The 20,152-nt window shown below is 47.2% G+C and overlaps 2 protein-coding genes across 2 annotated transcripts in view; one reads left to right on the top strand and one right to left on the bottom strand.

Annotated features, from left to right (window-relative positions):
* TIMP3 (TIMP metallopeptidase inhibitor 3) overlaps positions 1–12,108 on the top strand; it is a 65,834-nt gene extending 53,726 nt beyond the window's left edge. Inside the window, exons 3-5 of the mRNA XM_008589742.1 lie at positions 6,340–6,451; positions 7,019–7,140; positions 8,189–12,108. Of these exons, the coding sequence (XP_008587964.1) occupies positions 6,340–6,451; positions 7,019–7,140; positions 8,189–8,386 (432 nt within the window). The 3' untranslated portion in view covers positions 8,387–12,108. The remainder of the gene's footprint in view (positions 1–6,339; positions 6,452–7,018; positions 7,141–8,188) is intronic.
* An 899-nt stretch (positions 12,109–13,007) lies between these two features.
* LOC103605158 (synapsin-3-like) overlaps positions 13,008–20,152 on the bottom strand; it is a gene marked incomplete at its 5' end in the record, with an annotated part of 63,274 nt that continues 56,129 nt past the window's right edge. Inside the window, 3 exons of the mRNA XM_008589743.1 lie at positions 13,008–13,055; positions 14,146–14,235; positions 17,543–17,699. Coding sequence (XP_008587965.1) covers positions 13,008–13,055; positions 14,146–14,235; positions 17,543–17,699 — 295 coding nt within the window. The remainder of the gene's footprint in view (positions 13,056–14,145; positions 14,236–17,542; positions 17,700–20,152) is intronic.

Raw genomic sequence — 20,152 nt, 5'->3', positions numbered from 1 at the left:
CTTAGTCTTCCCAGACTAATTGCAAACTGAGGGGTTGGACTAGATCGTCTCTGTTGGCTCTCTGAGCTCCGATTTTCTGGAACTCAACGATGTCTACAGGTCTCGTGCAGTCTGCTAAGATTACAACTTAGGTTTACACCTCTCTCTTCTTTATATTGAACCTGTGTGTTCACAGGAGCCTTATCCCAAGGTAGGCACTGCACCTTCTTTTATTATTTTCCCAGCTTGATTGTCTTCTTGAATCCTAAATAGTTAGCAATGTTTCCTAAGCATGTGTGTATCATTAAACAGATTACTGAGCATATGAGCATTATAAAGCACATTAAGGAAGTATGCCTTAAAAAAAAAGAACATCAGATTTGAAATCTCGAGGACTTGCATCCTATTCTCAGCTCCACTCCTAAATAACTCGTTGACCTTGGACTCAACCCTTTTCTGGGGCTTCAGTTTTGCCATCTGTTAACAGTGTGGGGTTGGGCATGGTGCCCATAAGAGCCCTTCCAGTTTAGGCATTCTAAGTGCTCTACGGTACTGGCAGTGTCTCTTCTACGCAGGAGCTAGCAGTGGATGCCAGGAGGGTATACTTATGTTTGCCTGAGCTCAGAGGACTGGGGCTTCATCTTGAATAATTCAGCAACTGGTCCATCACCCCACCTTTGTAAGCACCTCCCTACCTATGCAGCTCTGTGCCAGGAACCAGAGAACCACGAGGAAGATCCAGTTTCTAGCTTTAGGAACTACAATCAGGTTGGGAGAGAAGAGGCATGTGCTTGACTAATCAGAAGTTCAATATGGGATGTGCTCAGGCCCAAGTGAACTGCCAGCCCTTTTACTCACTGCTCAAGTTTATACGCCCAGCAATTAGGGTGGGACCTGGCATGCAATAGGGATTTGGGGAATGCTAATCCATCTAATGGGATGAGGGTGAGAACCCATGGGCCTGGAAACTCCCCAGAGGAGACAAGCCTTAATGTCCAGGTAGAACTGAGTGGGGGAGTGACACAGCCCACGGGTGGTCCCCAGCCATCCGAGGCTGACTTCCAGGCCTCATTATTCCTGTGTCCTGAAGCCTGAGGCTAGATGTACTAATTCTGTGGAACCTGTTGCTTTGGATTCAATTTTGGAAACATCCACAGACTTCTAGTTATGTAATGTCCAGAGTCAGCCCTGGCCAGTTGCCCTTGGCTGCCTAGGCTTGATCATGAGACAAGCTTATGTCTTCAGACAGCCCTGGGGAGAGGAGAGTGGGCGGAGGTGGGGAACCAGCAAGGGCAACAAACCCCCAAACCCACTTTGCAACCTCTGGCAGCCGGCGAGGTAACCCGAAGCATATTAAACCAAAATGGAAGCTCAGAAAACACATTCACCGCCTGCTCTGGAATAATCCTCATTATGAAACACTGTGGCCAGCAAGAGCTGTGAAAGAAACAGCTGGGAGGCAGGGCTTCCTGGGCTTGCTTAGCTTCTTTCCAGCCTACAGGGCCTGGAGACCAGGCTGACCAGAGGCCTTTCCATGGCAGAGTGTCCTACTTCCCCCTCACTGGTGTCAGACCAGCCGCTGGGCTTGTTCAGAGACCAGATAACATCTGCTCGCCCATCAGCTTCAGAGCGCACATCCCACTCCCAGGTAGTGGGCTTAGGCTCTCTCTTCACCACCCTTCACCAAGGCTCATGAAGTCAGGGCACTGGGCGTTAGCTGCAAAATCTTTCATCTTACTTCTGACAGAGGCCGAAAGGGGAGATGACTTGCCCAGAGTCATGCATTCAGTTCAGGGAAGATCTGGTTCCCAAACTGAGGTATCAGGATTCCTTCCCAGTCCAGTGTTCTGTATATGACTCCAAAAATCTCCCTGCCACCTTACTTTTATCATCAGTCACTATCTAATGCCCTTTATTAACTCTGACCTTCCTACCGCCCACTATTATGACCCATAGAACTGGTCATTGTCTTTCTATCCAGAGAAGCCAATGGATTCTGCTGGTCTTCAGGTACCAGCCTGAAAACCAGAGAAGGTGCAGACAAGGAGCAAGGATAGTGGTCCATCCTCCCATCCCTCCGTCCCACCCTCTCTGTGCTTAGCACTGTGCTGAGAGCAGGGGATGCAAAGGAAATACTTGTCATATTTATTATAATACTACGTACCATTTGCCACACGCCAGACATTCTCCTAAGCTCTTGCATAGATGAGTCCACACAACAATGATGCGAAATAGCTACTCATTATACTCTGCCTTCCAGGTGAGGAAACTGACTTGGAAGGTTGTATAACAGTCAAGGCCATATGGCTAGAAAGTGGGAAACTGGAGCAAAACTATAGGGTCTTTGCCTACAGGGAAATAACAGAGCAGGGGAGCAGCAAGCTGATTCATCTTTCCCATCCACTTTGGGGGCTACCCCCAGCCTACTCATATCTAGTCCCCCCAGGAAACAAAAAGAGGTCCGCTTGGGTTTGTTGGTTTGTCATCCAGCAGTGTAGCTCCAGACTTGCAATATCCTGCAAAGGGTGTATCAGAAAAATCTCTGTAGGAGGGAAGGGGGAGCAGCCAGAGAGGAAAGCCTGCATGAGCTTTGGCACTGGTCCCTGGGAGGCTTTGTTCTAGTGGATTAGAGAGTCTACCCAGAGAGTCAGACGGGGTAAGCAAGGGCTCCCTTAGAGCAGGACTCAAGAAACTTGGATAACGTGAGAACCTAACCCGCCCTGTCTGACCTCTCTCTTTTCTTTCGGATGAAAGGCAGGCAGACCCTCTCCCATCTGCTAACTCTGGAGCCTCTGATCCATCTCTCAGGCACCCCTCAAGTGTGCACAGATCCACGGCAGGGGGCGGTGTGTATGAGGGACATGAGGGTATTAGAATGTCGAGAGAGTTTATTGTAAACCCACACTTGGAAATTAGCTGGGGCTGAGGCACTGGGCTGTGGTGCAAAGGTGGAAGTTTCCAGAACTGGCTGCTCTAATATGTGGGGACCTTCTCTCCCATCAGGACCGTGAGAAAGCAGTCTACTTTGCCAGGAGCTGTAATTAGTGTAGTGGAGACATGTTCTCAGGCTGGCTGCAGGGGACAGCGTGTGGGGGACATTATGTCCCAGCTGGTCCTGGGAGAAGCTCATGGGGAGACCTGCTGGTCACATGCTTTGCATGTCCAGATCTGCTGGGAAATCAGAATGCTTGGCCCCTGGGGATTTCTTCCTTCAGTGGTTTGTTTAATCAAATGAGCAAAGAGGTCTTGCTTTTGAGGCTCCTGCCACAAGCCTCTCTGACCCCCAGCCACAGGGAGCCATTCCCTTCCTCCCAATGCCTGTGGCTCCTCGTGGTCCGAGATTCTCAGTTAGTCCTCTGCAGAGACTCACTCCATTTTCACATACTGTTCCTCCCCGGCCTGTTCAGTGAGAGGAAGACAATGCACTTGGTATCTCAGTCAGGTGCCTAATGTCTCTAGACCCCATTTGCTTGGACTGTTGGACTGTCAATAAGAATAAGTTCATGATATAAAGTCTCAGTCAGGTGCCTAATGTCTCTAGACCCCATTTGCTTGGACTGTTGGACTGTCAATAAGTTCATGATATAAACCAGCATTCAGAATGGTTCTGATCTTTGGTGGGCATGCAAGAAACATCTGACCTAATGATGGTACTTCATGCTGTCAATGTAGAGCAAAGACCAGGTATTTCATAAGAAATATGCAAATTCTTCCAGACTCAGAAACTCTTTAAACTTATTTTTACATTATTTGCCCCTTTACACCAAAAGAAGCTAACTTTTTGGAACTTTGTTAGATACTACTAAGAAGGGGAGCCCAAAGGCATGTAGAGCCCAGCTGGGAAAGAATAACCTGCCTATGTCTGAGGTTCTGAACTAGCTTTAACTACTTCTGCTGACAGATGAGTTGGGCAGAGACACTTAGGAAGAAGGGGACCAAACCCTTTCTGTCTCTTCTTATGAATGTTAGTATCACTGGTTTTAAGACCACTTACTGAGTGCTGTATGCCAAGTGCTATTCTAAGTCATTAAATTATCAAAACACCTTATGAAGTAAGTACTTTGCCACATTTCACAGATGAAGAAACTGAGGCCCAAAGAGGCTAAGTAACTTTCCAAGTGGCTAATAAGTGACAGAGTCAAGATTCAGAGTATAGCAATTTGTCTCCAGATCTTGGATTTACCACGAGTCCTCTATGATGTTTGCTGGATTAGACTACCTTTAACATCCTTTCCAATTCTGAGATTCTATTATTCTCTGACTTCAGGGCATGGTAAACCTATTATAACCCTCCTAAATTTATCAAACCAATTCTAGATCTCTGTGATTGCAGATGTAATAACCCTTTTAGGGACAATATTTAGATCAAGACAGGATTATTATAAAGAAAAGACAACTAAATGAGTAAAATCTACCTCTACCATATTGTTATTTTCAGAATTGACCCTGAAATGCAGCACGGTTTTGTCAGACCCAGTTATCTGTAATGTGTTAAAATTTTGACTCTGTGCAAGTGCTAGAGCCATGTTAAAATACAGGTTCCTTCAGACTTAAAACTAGCAGTGATGCTGCGCTGATTTCAAGGAGCCAAGTTCTTACAGAGCAGTTCAAGTCACCGGACTCGAAATGCAGGCTCACATCTCACCCGCAAAGTAGAGAGGGGTGAAGAGGAAAGACTGACGCACAATGAACTGAGGTTCCAATAGGCTGGGCCCAAAGGACCTAGAGCGAGTGCTTAGCTGAAACATTTGCCAAAACCTCAAGGAACACCCACGCCAAAATGAGCAGTTGCTCAGCACAGAACTAAGTGTAGGAATGTTCTTCGAAGTCCACACTCGATGGCATGCACACAGCAGCACTCTTAAACACCGGTCCTGTTAAAGCCAGAGAGGCCCCATCCACGGCCGAGGAAGTCACCATTGGGGCTTGGCACACCCCTGCTCCCCAGCGGCAGAACAACACCAAGTGTGGACAGTGCTTCTTGAAGCACATGGCTGCGGTCCCTTGTTCAGTTGGCAAGACTGGGGAAGAAGAGTGGTGCAGAAAGACCATCGAGTTCCCCAGAACAGCACACCCCTTGTATTAGTCTGTTTGTGCTGCTATAACGGAAATACCTGAAACTGGGTAATTTATAAAGAACAGAGGTTTATTTGGCTTATGATTCTGGGACAGCTGCATCTGGCGTGGGCCTCACGCTGCTTCTACTCATGGTGGAAAGTGGCAGGCAGCTGGTGGGTACAAGCAGATCACATGGCGAGAGGAAGCAAGAGAGAGAGAGAGGAAGTGCCAGGTCTTTTTAAACAGCCAGTTCTCGCGGGAACTAATAGAGCGAGAACTCCCTCATTAATCCCTCCTCCCCCAGGGAGAGCATTAATCCGTTCATGAGGGATCCGCCCCCATGACTTAATCAGTTTCCAACACTGCCACAGTGGGGATAAATTTCCACATGAGTTTTGGAGGGGACAACACATCCAAACTCCATCACCCCTTAAACAAGGCAGAGGCTTCTGAACTTTAAGATGTAAAGGTCCCTGTGGGCTGCCTACCCCTGCCAGCCAGCCTCTACTTAGAAAAAGATGAGGAGCAAAAAAACAGCCTGCATGGGAGGCAGTGAGATGAGACGCCAATGAGGTGATGTCTGGCTTTGTATGAATTACCTTAAGTGAATGAATAACGCATGCCGGGAACTAAAGTAGAGACAATGTCCTACTGTGAACCCTTAGGACAGGCCCAGAGACCACCAGTGGTCCAGGGCCTGTGTGCTGGGGGGTAAACCCGATGCCTTCATCCAATGCTCAGAAGAATAAAAACATGGAGAATCCCTGGCCCAAGTTCAACTTTTGCCAGCCAAACAGAATCTCTGCCAGAGTCCTCATCTGTAAAATGGGGTTAATAATACCTGCCTCCTAGGGCTCTTGTGAGGATCCCATGAGGGGAATGTGAGAATGCTCTTGTGCACTGGGAAGTGTCACACAGACGTCACGTGAGTGCTGGCTGGCTGTCTTCTTAGAGCTCAGGTCCTGAGGCCAACAGAGAAGGAGGACCCTTTTCTCAGCAACTTATTTGGATTTCTGAAAAGGTGTTGGGATTTGAGAAATGTGTAGGTGTAGGAGTATTGCAGGGCCTTTGCAACAGTGGTGGGGGTGGGATGGGCTAGACAGGAGGGTTCCTTGGGAGGCTTCCCAGCCATGGCTTGGAAAAGAGAACCAGTGACTGCATCTGGGGTAAAGGGGCCCTGGGGTGGGTAGGTCAGTGGCCAGCCACTGGATGGCCTAATAGTGGAACCAGATTTCTTTAGACCACATGACAACTTGCTTTCTGGGCCCTGGGACTCCTCTCATGATGTCCTTCTGCCTACAGATGTACCGAGGCTTCTCCAAGATGCCCCACGTGCAGTACATCCACACGGAAGCTTCCGAGAGCCTCTGTGGCCTTAAGCTGGAGGTCAACAAGTACCAGTACCTGCTGACAGGTAACAGGCAACTCTTACCTTCAGGCCAGAGTCTGGCCAGGGTTCTGAGGACACTAGCTATGTGCCTAGTGAGTCGTAAGGAGTATCTGATGTTAAATCCATCCTGCGTCCCAGCTAAGAGCTTGAGGCATTGACACTTAGGCTGGGTTGTAACCTTAGTTCCACCACTGACCCTGAACTAATGTTGCAGTTTCTTAGCTTTACTATAGATAAACTGCTTTCCACCTCACAGTCAACTTGGTAGGTCGATATCTTTGAAAGTTGTACACCTTTAGGTGGTCAATGTAGCAAAGTACAAAACAAACAAAAACTGTCATGAGGGGAGTGAAGAGTTGGTCTTTAGTCCTGGCTCCAGTGCTTAATGGGTTTGGAAGCTTCATTATCCTCATCTGGAAAATGGGGCTACATCTATCTTAAAAGGTGTTGGTGCAGATGAAATAAAATCATGGGCCTGCAAAGTACCTAGCACAGTACCTAAGTGGGAACACCATGGGTGTGAATTTATTCCCTTCTGGCTGGGCTCTGGAGAAAACAACTGTCCCCTTGTCATCCTCTTTCCTCCTCTAGGCCGTGTCTACGATGGCAAGATGTACACAGGGCTGTGCAACTTCGTGGAGCGGTGGGACCAGCTCACCCTTTCCCAGCGCAAGGGGCTGAACTATCGGTATCACCTGGGTTGTAACTGCAAGGTGAGCCCTGGGAGCGGGGCGGAGGCCCTGGCTTGCAGCCCCAGAACCTTCCACTCCTGCTGTACAGGGCGCTGGGTCCTTGTGCTGGGAAGGGCACTTGTGTGCTGGGCCAGGCAGAGGGGCAGGTTTGAGCAGAGCTGGTAAGGAATGTTGCCCCAGGCTGGGCAGTGAAGAAGGTGAGGGAAGAATGCCTTCCGCGGTGCCTGCCGCCTCCTTGACGCCTGTCCCAGGGGCACGAGGGCTCTTCAGCATCCCCGGCCCCTCCTGGTGGTTCAAGGCTATGACAGGTACAGGATCCTTACATTGGCAGTCCTGCCAAATGGTGCCAAGTGGCCCCACCCTGGCAGCTGACTCATTGGTGGCTCCTGCTCCAAGTGGACAAGCAGACACAGAACTGCTGACACCAGATGCATAGAAGGTCTCTCTTGAACCAGGCACAACCCTTGATCCAAGTAGAGGGCTGAGGCCCAGGCTTCCTGCCATGGGAAGGAGTTGGGCTACTCTTTCATTTAATCCTCAAAACAACTCTGGGCAGTTTTAATTATGATTACCCCCATTTTAGACAGATGAGGTAATAGACACTCAGAGAGCTTAAGTAACTAGCCCTAGGCCACACAGCTTACTGTGTCTGGTTTCTAACCCAAGGCAGCTGGACTCTAAAGTTTATGCTTTAATCTTTCCAATTTCTCAGTTCCTCATAAAAGCAGAGATCTCCCATCCTTGCCTGTTACCATTTGAGAGGAAAAAGTCCTCTGAAATGTCTAATTCTGCTACTTACTGGCTGTGTGACCTGGAACAAGTTACTTAACTTCTCTGAGCCTCTATTTCTTTATCTGTAAAAGGGAAATAAAATTGTTGTGAGAATTAAAGAGAATAACATAGAAGCACTCTAATAAATGTCAGTGCTATTTCTATTATTGCCACTAGGGGGTGGTGTGGCTGGGCTCCCCCTGCAGTGGTCCCAGGGTCTGAATCCAGACTCCAGCAGCATTAGGCCTGGGCCCACCATGGTAGAGTCCACCAACTCTTGGCTGTTATCTAATTGCAGATCAAGTCCTGCTACTATCTGCCTTGCTTTGTGACCTCCAAGAATGAGTGTCTCTGGACCGACATGCTCTCCAATTTCGGCTACCCTGGCTACCAGTCCAAACACTACGCCTGCATCCAGCAGAAGGGTGGCTACTGCAGCTGGTACCGAGGATGGGCCCCCCCAGACAAAAGCATCATCAATGCCACAGACCCCTGAGCATCAGACCCTGCCCCACCTCACTTCCCTCCCTTCCTGCTGAGCTTCCCTCGGACACTAACTCTTCCCAGATGATGACAATGAAATTAGTGCCTGTTTTCTTGCAAATTTAGCACTTCGAACACTTAAAGAAAAGTCTATGCTGGCCTATGGAGTTTATTTGGAACTATCTTCCTGGTCCCACCCCACCCCTTCTTTTTGGTTTTGACATCACTCATTTCCACTTAGGAATTTCTGGTGCCATGCCAGAAAGAATGAGGAAAGCATACTCCTCTTCTTCGTGATAATATAATCTATATTTTTTTAGGAAAACAAAAATTGAAAGACTACCCTATTTGGGCATTGTAATAACTACCCCTCTTTCTTCATCCCCACCTCACCATCTCCCAGACCCTCCTCCTTTGCCCTTCTCCTCTGCCCCAGTACATAAAGGACACAGACATGGAAGGCGCTGAAAGGCCAACTATTTCGGGATCAGCCAAAAGTGGTAAGCAGATAGACTTGAGGTACGCGACAGACCCCATACCTCGAGGACACGCTACTGCATATCCCAGCCAGACCGTGTCTGTCTGTGTCTGCATGTCACAGTGAGGGAGGGAAGGAAGAAACGCTAAGAGAGGGTTTGAGATGTTGCAGCACACACACACTTTCCCCAGCCCCGCGATGCTTGGGTTGACCAGAAGTTTCTGAGTCTGGAGCAGTCAGCCAGGCCAGAATAACAGAGCTTTCTTAGTTGGTGAAGACTTAAACATCCGCCTGAGGTCAGGAGGCAATTTGCCTGCCTTGAACAAATGCTCAGGTGAAAGACTGAGATGAATGTCTTTCCTCTCCCCACCTCCCATAAGATTTCCTCCTGGAAAACTCTTTGGTAGATTTGGCTGGAAGCTTCCTTTATGTAAATTGGAGAAATGTGCACACCGTACACTATCCACAGATATAGCCAAGTAGATTTGGGTAGAGAATACTATTTCCAAAGTAGTGTTTAGCTCACCTAGGGGGATGTGTTTGTATACACATTTGCAGTATACCCATGCGGGGACATAAGCTAATTTTTTACAGGACACAGAATTCTGTTCAATGCTGTTAAATACACCAATAGTTTAATCTCTTCTATTTTGTTGTTGTTGCTTGTTTGAAGAAAATCATGACATTCCAAGTTGACTTTTTTCTTTTTTCATTTCAATTAAAATTTGAAATTCTGAACACCCTCAGCACCCTCTTTTCCCCATAACTGGGGTCATTTGTCCTCTCCTTTTCTCCTGCTTCGTTTTGGGGGGCCTTCGTTTAACTGCCTTACTGGCTTGGCTCAGACAGCAGGTGAGAGTTAGTGTGGGCCAGGGGCCTGGGTGCAGGAGGGAAAGCTGCAGAGTGTCCTGCCTTGGCTAGATGGCCACCTCTCCTGGGTTTGAAGACACCTTGCTCCTCTTCCCCCAGCTCACTGGTGGGTGAATGCCACCTCCTGAGGTCCTCACCTCGTGGAATTAAAATTGTTGGTCACTAGGGAAGCCTGACTCTGTAATCAGCTATAGGGTTTTTGTTGTGTTTTTTGAAATAAAACTATAATATAAATTCTCCTATTAAATAAAATTATTTTATGTTTTAGTGTCGAAAGTGAGATGCTGAGGATAGATCATAATGTGTATTTTACAGAGTTGGGAATGGTAGGATGGCGACATTTAACATGATTGTTCTCTGTCTATTTTTTCAGATTATGGGTATTTATCCTCTATTAGTATTTGTATTTTCAGTTCATTCCACTTTAGGAAACAGAGCTGCCAATTGAAACAGTAGGAAAAAAAAAAAAAGAAGAAGAAGCAGACAAGACGTTGTAGTGTCTCGCACACACACACAAATGCCCAGGCAAGGTGGTTGGCAGAACCCCACAGCGGGGAAACAGTACAGGCATCGGGTTTCCTCGGGATTGATTTCATTACCTTGTACATTTCCCCTGTGGTCATGCCATTTGGCAGGAGGCATATGGGAGGCTTGGCCCTCCCCACGGGGCAGTGTCAGAGCTGAGGTCAGCAGGCCAATACTTTTTAAGGGATGTGCCCCAGACTTGGTGTTTTGGGATTGTCTTCATTTCACCTCAAGTCTCGCAAGATTGAGCCCCTGACCCAACCTGCACAAATGCCCTCCTGCAAGTGGACATCAGTGTCTCCTCTGTGAGGTATCTGGCAGTTCTCGGTCCTCCGTGTGGTCACTCCCACTCAGGCAACGAAGGACTTGGGGGGAAGCCTGAGCATGAGGCACCTGGTTTCCCCACAGAGCAGATAAATTGGCAGAACCACAGCCCCATCTGTTGGGCCTTGGAGAGGAGGTCCTGGGCAAAGAAGGGTCCTTTACAAGGCAATGTTGTCAGAGGGCGGTTTTTGAGCTTTCTATAAGCTATAGCTTTGTTTATTTCACCTGTTCACTTACTGTATAATTTAAAGTCATTTATGTAGCTAAGACACTTCTGTATTTCAATCATATCATGAACGTTTTATTTTGCTAAATCTTGTGTCATGTGTAGGCTGTAATATGTGTACATTGTGTTTAAGAGAAAAAAAAAAAATGAAACCCACATGCCGCCATTTTCCTGAATCAAATTCTACAGTGGAATGGAGAGCGAAATACTTCTACTGGGCAGGCAGCTAGATTGGCAAACTGGGGAAACTAGAAGGAACTAGTAACTGAGGCTCCTCCAGCCTCCTCCCTATCAGAATCCCAGTGGTTCCTGGATTTGGAAGGGGAGGAAACAAATAGGAAATACACACACATCCCTGTTCTGCACCAACTGGCCTTGAGTAGTCCGCTACTCACTCCCATCCCCTTCGCCCCAACACCCTTTGCCCACCCACTTGGCAAGCCATAAATTCTCCTAAAAATCCAGGGCCAGGAAAGCTATGATTCCAAGTTTTCTTTGCCTCCTCTGGGCATCTCTTCTGCCTCCCAATCAGGGAAGCCACACGCCCAGGCTCTTGCCTCTCGGGCCAGTGCTCCAATCTGGCCAGGGAAGGTAACACTAGGAGACCCTTGTCTTTTACTCTCTCAACCCCAGACCTGCCTCATGCTGGTCGAGCAACAGCCCAGGAGCACCATTTCTCAATATCACAGTTCTTGAACAACTAAAAAAACAAAGGACTTATTGGAACAGCTCTCTCTAGGAGATTATTGTGGCCTGCAGAAGACAGAGCCCTTCCCTGCTCCAACCCTTCCCCTTCCACTTGTGCATGACGATCCACAGCTTGGGTTACCCCAAGATGACATGCAAGTGTTTGGCTCCTGGCTACCTAAACTAAAAATATCCTTAGGGTATTGCTCTCAGAGAGAAACATCATAAAAATCTGATGACAAAAGCAAAACAAAATGAGGGGATGTAGCAGAGGTGGATATCAACCACTTCCAAATTGGCTCTTTGGAGGTAAGAAGAAAGGAAGAACTTAGAGATGGTTCATGCTTTGGGGATACTCAGTTTCTCTTGTGTCCCCACCTTTCCCTCTACCCAGTCTGCTGTCCTGAAACCCAGAAGTGATGGAGAGAAACCAACCAGAGAAAACCCTGTCTGGAAGGAATGTATTTGTTGCTAAATTTTGTAGCACTGTTTACAGTTTTCCTCCATGTTATTTATGAATTTTATATTCCGTGAATGTATATTGTCTTGTAATGTTGCATAATGTTCACTTTTTATAGTGTGTCCTTTATTCTAAACAGTAAAGTGGTTTTATTTCTATCACACACCTGCTGTCTCCTGCCTTGTTATGTCCTGACCGCCATCGGGAGTCATATAGACACCTGAGGGCCTTGGAAGTCTGTCCTGCCTGCCTCTCCAGGCCTGTGTACACTCCCTTCCTCCACCCACTTCTGCAGTGTTGGGCCCACCCTGCCCCACTTCTCTCCTTTGGCAGGAGGTGTCCTAGATACCTGGCTGCAGATCCAGCCCTGACCTTGCTCCCTGGTTCTATCTCTAGGGTTCTCCCTAGTTCTACAGAATCTGGATCTCTATGTAATCCCTGGTGGGAAAGGTACCCCTGGGGCCCTAACTCAACCTTCCTTGTTTTCTTCCTAAGAATCCCACCCTGGCAAAGGTGGGGAGAAGAGGCCTGCCAACAGCAGTCCTCGATGCCAATCACCTGCTTGAAATTTGAGTATTCCTGCTTAGTCAGGTTGGGAACACCAGGAATTTATGAGGCCCCACGAGAGCTGGCGACCCCATCCTAGAGCTTACTGCTGGGCCTGCCACCCTCAGTGGACTGGGCTGGCTGCAGACCCCTCACCCAACTTTTGTCCCTCTGTTGACAACATTCCAGCTTATGCCCCTATTTTAAAGCTACTCTACTTTTAGCACCTGTCGCATCCCAGGCACAGTGCTTTATACACACGGTCGCATGAAATCTCAACAGCCCGATCAGGTAGTTGCCCTGTCGTCCATGGTTCTCAGCTGAGGAAGCTGAGGCTCATGGATAGTAAGCCATTGCTCAAGACCTAGTAGGTAGACAAAACTGGGATTCACACTCAGGCCAGTTTGATAATAAACCCTGAATTTTAGCCACTGTGTTCCCAGGCACAGTGCTTTATACACACGGTCGCATGAAATCTCAACAGCCCGATCAGGTAGTTGCGCTGTCGTCCATGGTTCTCAGCTGAGGAAGCTGAGGCTCATGGACAGTAAGCCATTGCTCAAGACCTAGTAGGTAGACAAAACTGGGATTCACACTCAGGCCAGTTTGATAATAAACCCTGAATTTTAGCCACTGTGTGAACACTTTGTTGGAATACGCCAGTTTCACATGTGCTCTTCTGATCCCAACGAGTACAGCCTGGATTCTGTGACTCTCCCTGGAACAGATTTAGGTGAATGATAATCAATGGGACACCTCTGCCTGGTTAGGCAGATCCCACCTGAAAGCTGTAGTCCCACCCGTCAGTGTCTCCAAACAGGGTAGTTTGGTTCAGCAGCCTGAGCCTGAGAATCTGCAAACATGCTATAGTCCCCACCTGGGACTGTATGATACCCTATTAATTATGACGCATATTCCCTACAAGGCCAAGTGTGGGGCCATCGCCCTGCATTCCTTTGACCAGTTTAAGAAGACCACCAACCATGCAAGTGGGCATGCTGTGGGCTGTTTCCAGCTGCCCAGAACTCTAACGCCTGACATCTTCCAGCTGCAGATGGAGAATGCTCCACCCCATTCAGAAAGATGTTAACCTCTCCCACCCAGGAATTCTCCAAATAGAAAGCTGTACCACGTACTCTGAGCTAAGCCCCAGCTGTTTCCCAGAGATGACCTCAGGTGCATTCAAAAGTTGGAAAGTGAGGAGGACACGTAAGAAAACTGCCCTTCCACAATCAGTGCAAGTAAATTATTACCGCTTTTTATTAAAATATGAGTTGAAACCAGGTCCCAGAAAGGGCTCAAGTGAAATAACATCCTACCTTGAAAACATCTTTTACCTTTATCATCAACCTCTGTCTCCAACATGCCAGCTCAAATTGTCCCCTGATTTGCTGAAAATTCCTGAGGTCCCAAGAGATTCTGTCCACCTGTCATTTGTCCTACTGCCCAAATTTCACCTGGAGAGATGACACTTCCCCTGGGCATTCCCATAGGACATTCCCACAGGACATTCCCACGGGACACTGCACTTCTCACTTAGAGTCCAGGTGGTCAAGGAGCAACCCCTGAACCCATCTCCTCTGTCCAAAGGGACTGAGAACACATCTGTGTTCATTCTGCATCATGAACACAAATAGAGTGAAAACAGGCACTCACCATTGGCTTATGGTTGGGGAAAAATGTTTGCTCCACAAGCGGGAACTTCTCAGGACCCAGGGTATGGAAGATCTTAATGAGCTGAGAGAACTAGGACAGAAGAGGAGAGAGTATGTCAACCACTGTTATCCGGTATGGCAAAACCTACCACTTGCTCCTGAGCCTCAAGCATTCCATTGTTCAGAGCTGAGCTCCAGTAGCTGTTCCCTGCCTATGGGGTAAAGGCCTGATTCCTGGGCTGGACATTCATCCTGTCCATCATCTAGGTGCATCAACCCCTCCATTCCTGTCCAAGAACTAATTAGTAGGCAGAACACTGGGTTCAGCTGAACTGCATTTAATAAGCACTTACTATACCCTCAGCATCTCACACAAGGTCTTTGTCTACAGTACAACCTGCTGACATTCATGACATGCCCTTGCCCACAATGCCTTTCTTTCTAGAGAGGCAGCACTGCATGGTAGTTGATGGCACAGACTCTGGATCCAGCCTCCCTGGGTTTAAATTCTGGCTCTGCTACTAGCTGTGAAAACTGGGAAGTCACTGCAGGTTTCTGAGCTTTGGTTTCTTCCCTTGTAAGTTGGAGATAATGAGAGAGCCTGTCTCACAGGATTGTGGTAAGGATGCAATGTGTTGAAAGCCTTGCCTGGTCCATAAGAGCACTCTAATGTTAGATGTTGTTATTATTAAGAAACATGTTCTCTGCTTTTACAACCCCACTTGTGGTAAGGATGCAATGTGTTGAAAGCCTTGCCTGGTCCATAAGAGCACTCTAATGTTAGGTGTTGTTATTATTAAGAAACATGTTCTCTGCTTTTACAACCCCACTCATTCCCAGCAGCTCAAGCCACCTTCCTTCCCACCATGCTTCTCCTGCTTCAGGGCTTCCTTGCTCTGCCATAGATCAGCTATTGTCTCCAGAGCTAGACGGTGAGGGCTGTTACTACACACTATTATTAGGGCAACAAGCTGCATATGGCAGGCCAGACCTGGGGGAGACAGGCTGCAGATACATGGTTGAGATGCTACTGTCTGCTGGAGGGACGCATAGGGGCTTATGGGACCTGGAAGGGGGACCAAGTAGGAGGCCAGGAACTTGGAGGGTTTGGGGGTCAGGAAGACTGCCTGGAGCAGATGACATAGAGAAGGAGGAAGGTCACTCCGTGTGTACAGTGAGACTAGTGTGTGCTAGAGACCCTCAGTGGCTGCCACGGTTATGGCCTCAGGTGCCGGGGGTAGTGAGAGAGGAGGCTGGAGGGTGATCCATCCAGACCACCAGGAGCCATAAAGCCTGGACCAAGGAACTTAGAATTCACCCAGAAGGAGAAGGAAAGCTGCTGGTGAATATAAGCCAGGAAGAGCAAGTTAGATTCTGATCAAGAGGAAGGAATCAGCTGAAATTTATGGCCAAATATGGATGCCCAATGGTTAGAAGGGGGGAAAGTCTTGGGCCAGACTAACTTGGGGGTCACTCAACGCTAAGCCCAGACAGAGAGAACAGGGTAACTTAGGAACTTCCTGCATCCCCAGGATTCGCCTGCAAACTCCTGGGGTGTAGCCTACAGGTGCAGCATAACATGGAGTCAACTTGGAGGGTTTGAGAGACTTCAGCAATATGGGAAATGATATAGGGGTGTCTCTCATTTTACAGATAAGGAAACTGGAGTCCAGAGAGGGAAAGTAATTCCATAATTCAGTACATGGGTTTTGGAGGCCCAGCTCCACCATTTTCTACTAGCTATGAGAGCCTCAGTTTCCTCATCTGTACAATGGAGATACTAGCTCATTAATATCTGCTAATAATACCTGCTCATCAGGGTGGTCCTAAGGATGAAACATCGATGTTAAGGGCTCAGTACAGTGCACAATGAGTGCTAATAAACTGTAGTTGCTACCACCGCGATAACTGTGGAAAAACAAGGGGGAGGGCTAATACCATTTAGACCCTTTTCTAACAGTGGCACTTGAATCTTGGATGCCATAGGCCAAAAAGCTCAGTAAGGGCAGAATGAGGAGACCAGGGCAACGTGGGTAGTGGTAAGCACTATCCATATCTATTAAATGAACACATGTAGCCATACAATAAATACTGAGTGTCAACTCTGCATAGACTTGTTCCAGGTACTAGGGCCAACTGATAATTGTCACCATTTATTGAGTGCACACTTTGTGCCAGCTACCACTATAAGTACTTTACACGAATTAACTCATAGCCTTACTGGGAAGGACATATTATTATCATCATTTTCCAAATTAGGGAGCTAAGTTCAGAGAGGTTAAGGAGGTTGCTCAAGGCTACATAGCTCATGGTGGAGGAGCCTGGACCTAGGTAGTCTGGCTCCAGAGCCCACACCCTGAACACACACCCCAGGCGATTGCACAGAGAGGCAGCAAAACAAGACAGATGCGACAGCAATGAGCTTCACAGTGCACATTCTGCACACCCCCAACCTCCTCATTTTGTATCCTCCCTCCCTCCTTTATTTTCCCCCTTGGCACTTATCATAGGACATATTACATACGGGGCATATTTATTAATGCACTGTATGTGCCCCTGCCCACTGCAGAGTAAAATCCACAGGGCAGGGATTCTGGTCTAGTTTGTTTACTGCTGTGTTTCTAGGACTTAGAACAGTACCTGGAACATAGTAAGTGCTCAATAAATATCTGTTGCATGAATGAATTAGTTCTAGTAATGGAGATAGATGAGGCACAAATGAATGGATAAACATATCATTCTAGGTGGAGATAAGTATTTGGAGAAAAAAATAAAGCAGGGTAAGGGATTTGAGAGTTTCTGAAGGAGTGGAGGGGGTGTTATTTTAGGAAAAGCCTATTTTACAGGCCACATTTGGATGGAAACTCAAGTTAATCAAATGAATGCATGAAACCAATGAATAAAAGGGGAGAAATTAAGTCTCCCAACAGAGGGAGAGTTACACATTTTGGTTTCACCATTCAGTAGCTATGTGACCCTGAAGGGCGAGTTCCTTAATCACCCTGAAGCTGAGCTTTCTTCTCTGTAAAATGGAGGAATGACGCCCACTCCACACAATAGTGACAGTATGAGCTCCGAGTAACACAGGTTTCTGGTACATAGTAAGTGCTCAATAAACGGTGCCCGCTGTTGACAGCAATAAGGACGACATGATGATAGGCTATTATCTAAGGTACATCTTTCTGACCAATATTGTTAGAACATAATACCATATCATAATATGTTATTATATAACATCTGTTAGGCAACAATTACAAGAAGAGTCCTGGGGTCCAAGCTGCTTACACAAGATTCTTTTCATTACTGATGCCTCCATGCTGGAAATGGGCCCATTTCAGGGCCAGAAGGCCACCCACTCTCTCCCTGTTCCCTCCAGGTCAGCCCGGCCCTTCACCTACCACCCAGGGCTTGCTGCAGAAGTTGTAGACGGAGTAGAGGGAGTTGATGGCGGGCAGCCCTCCGTACTGGAGGCCGATGACCAGGCTTCGGTAGTCTTCACCCAGGGCCATGCTGTAGGCGTGCTGGCGGACCAGGATGAAGTCCGGCTTGAAGGATCTGCTGAGAGAGGTGTCAACATCAGTGCTACACATGGGCGTTGATAGAACACAAGGGCACTGGGCCCCAGCTTGCTGGGTACAGCACAGACCTAGTATGGTCACGGTCACCCACGGGGAGCTGTCAGTTCAGAACGGGGAGGGAGTGGGTGACATGGAGGAGGAGGGTCAGATGAAACACATAGTGACACCGCTGTGAAGTCAAAGGACTGAAAACACCATGCACTTCCTTCTTGCTGGTTTTAAGCAGTTTTCTAAATTTTCTACCCTGAACACCTATTTCATTTGTAGTCAGAAGAAAATGTAATAACTCAGTGAATCGACTAAGCTTTGACTAGGTAGGGCACTGTACTGAATGCATGTATTACCAACTGTGAGGACCATTGCCCTAGGAGGTGGGTATTGCTGCTATTGACTCCCATTTCACAGATGAGCACCCTGAGGCCCAGGAAGGTTAAGTCACTGGCTCGAAAAGACATGCTGCAGGTAAGTGGCAGGGCCAGGTCTGTGTGGCCTCATGGCTGTGGCTCTCAACCACCATGAAGCCTGGCTTCCTTCCCATAGAATTCAAATCAAATGCACTTTGCTCCTTTTGAGTAGCAACCTCTGGGAAGCAGTGAGAGTACCCATGTGATGGCCAAGTCCATGCCAGGCTCTCTGCTGGGCCCCGTGGGAGACAGGATCCTGATGAATGCTAAACAGACCCAAATAAGGTCTGGGTCATTTCCCCAGTTTATAGATGGGAACCGCAGCTCAGAGAAGTTATGGACTTGCCCAAATCACAAAGCCAGGGAGCAGGAGAGCTGCATTTGAACTCAGGACATTTGGATCCAAGTCCATGTGGTTTTCCTCCATCACACAGCTCCAGAGGGATTCACACATTGTTTAATTCACACTGCCAAGAATCAAACTATTCTGGATTTCTCATTTTTAAGTCACACGAAAAAAATCAGCCTCACTGTAGGCATGAGGGTTACATCCAAAATGGTACGATCAATCCATTTGGCTCATCCACAGATTGTTAGCATCAAGTAACTTGTGTCTCTTTAAAATAATTCAAATGTAAATTCAAATAACTCTCAAGGGGGCAAGGAGGTGTCCCCACTGAGAACAACGGAAACGGCAAGGGTGTCCCCGGCTAAGTTGTAACTCATCTCAAGGAGGCCACTTGGACATGTCATCCTCTTCACACGTAAGGTTCACTGCGTGCACATGGAAACAGTCCCCGGCTAAGTTGTAACTCATCTCAAGGAGGCCACTTGGACATGTCATCCTCTTCACACATAAGGTTCACTGTTTGCACATGGAAACGGCCAATCATATTCATATCACTCTGTGGTTAGGGTCACAGTTAGGGTGAGATGCCACATTCAAAGTGCTCTTTCAAAATCCTTCATCACTCTCCTGCCTAAAACCCTCTGAAGGCTTCCCTCTTTCGGACAGCAGGCTAGCTACCACGGACACTAAGCCCAGTATGGGCTGGGCCCTAACTACCCCCATCCTCATTTTCTATCTTTCTCCCTCCCTCGCCTCCACACGAGCCACACTGACCTTCCCTTCTTTTTATTCCTCTTCCTGGATGCTCTTCCCCCAAGTTGTGCATGACGCCTCGTGCTCAAAGACACCTGTCTTGTCCACTCTGTTAAAATTTGCCCCAACCCTCACGGTGCACTATTTTCTTTTCTTCATGGCTCTTGTGACAATTTTATTTCTCCTGTTTGTTTGTTTAGTTGCTTACCGTTTGTCTCTCCCCCTAAAGATGTCAGCTCAATGAGGACAGGGGACTTGCCTATCTAGGACTAAATAGGCCTTAATAGTGTTTTTAAATGAATGATTGTGTTAATGAATGCATCCACAGTTGTCCCTTGGTATCTGAGAAAGATCTCTTCCAGGACCTCCACAGGCACAAAAATCTGAGGATGCTCAAGTCCCCAATAGAAAATATTTGCATATAAAATATGCACGTCCTCTTTAGATCATCTGTAGATCACTTATATTACCTAATACAATGTAAAAGCCATGTAAATAACTTATGCTGTGTTTTTTATTTGTGTTATATTTTATTGTTTTTATTTATTGTATTGTTTTTATTTTATTTATTTATTTAATTTTTATTGTATCATAATTGATTATACATATTTTTGGGGTTCAGCGTTGACATATGTTGATCAAATCAATATTACTAGCATATATATTGTTACAAATCGTATTTATTCTTTATGCCCCTTGTCCATTCTCTCCCTAGCCTCTTTCCCTCCCCACTCCCACCACTGATAACCCTAGATTTCTTCTCTCCTTCTGAAAGGGTAATGGTTACTCTGTTGACTTGTTGCCTAGATGATCTGTCCAATTCCGAGAGGTGTGTTCAGGTCCCCCAATATTATCATAGAGCAGGTGCTTCTTCTGTCACTCTAAAATGGGCTTTGTGGAGAGAGACATCCTCTTCTTTTCTTT

The sequence above is a fragment of the Galeopterus variegatus genome, unplaced genomic scaffold, assembly GCF_000696425.1.
Source record: "Galeopterus variegatus unplaced genomic scaffold, G_variegatus-3.0.2 Scaffold5630, whole genome shotgun sequence".
Lineage (NCBI taxonomy): Eukaryota > Metazoa > Chordata > Mammalia > Dermoptera > Cynocephalidae > Galeopterus > Galeopterus variegatus.
The sequence above is the reverse complement of the archived record's forward strand: the minus strand, read 5'-3'. Positions and strand labels throughout refer to the sequence as shown.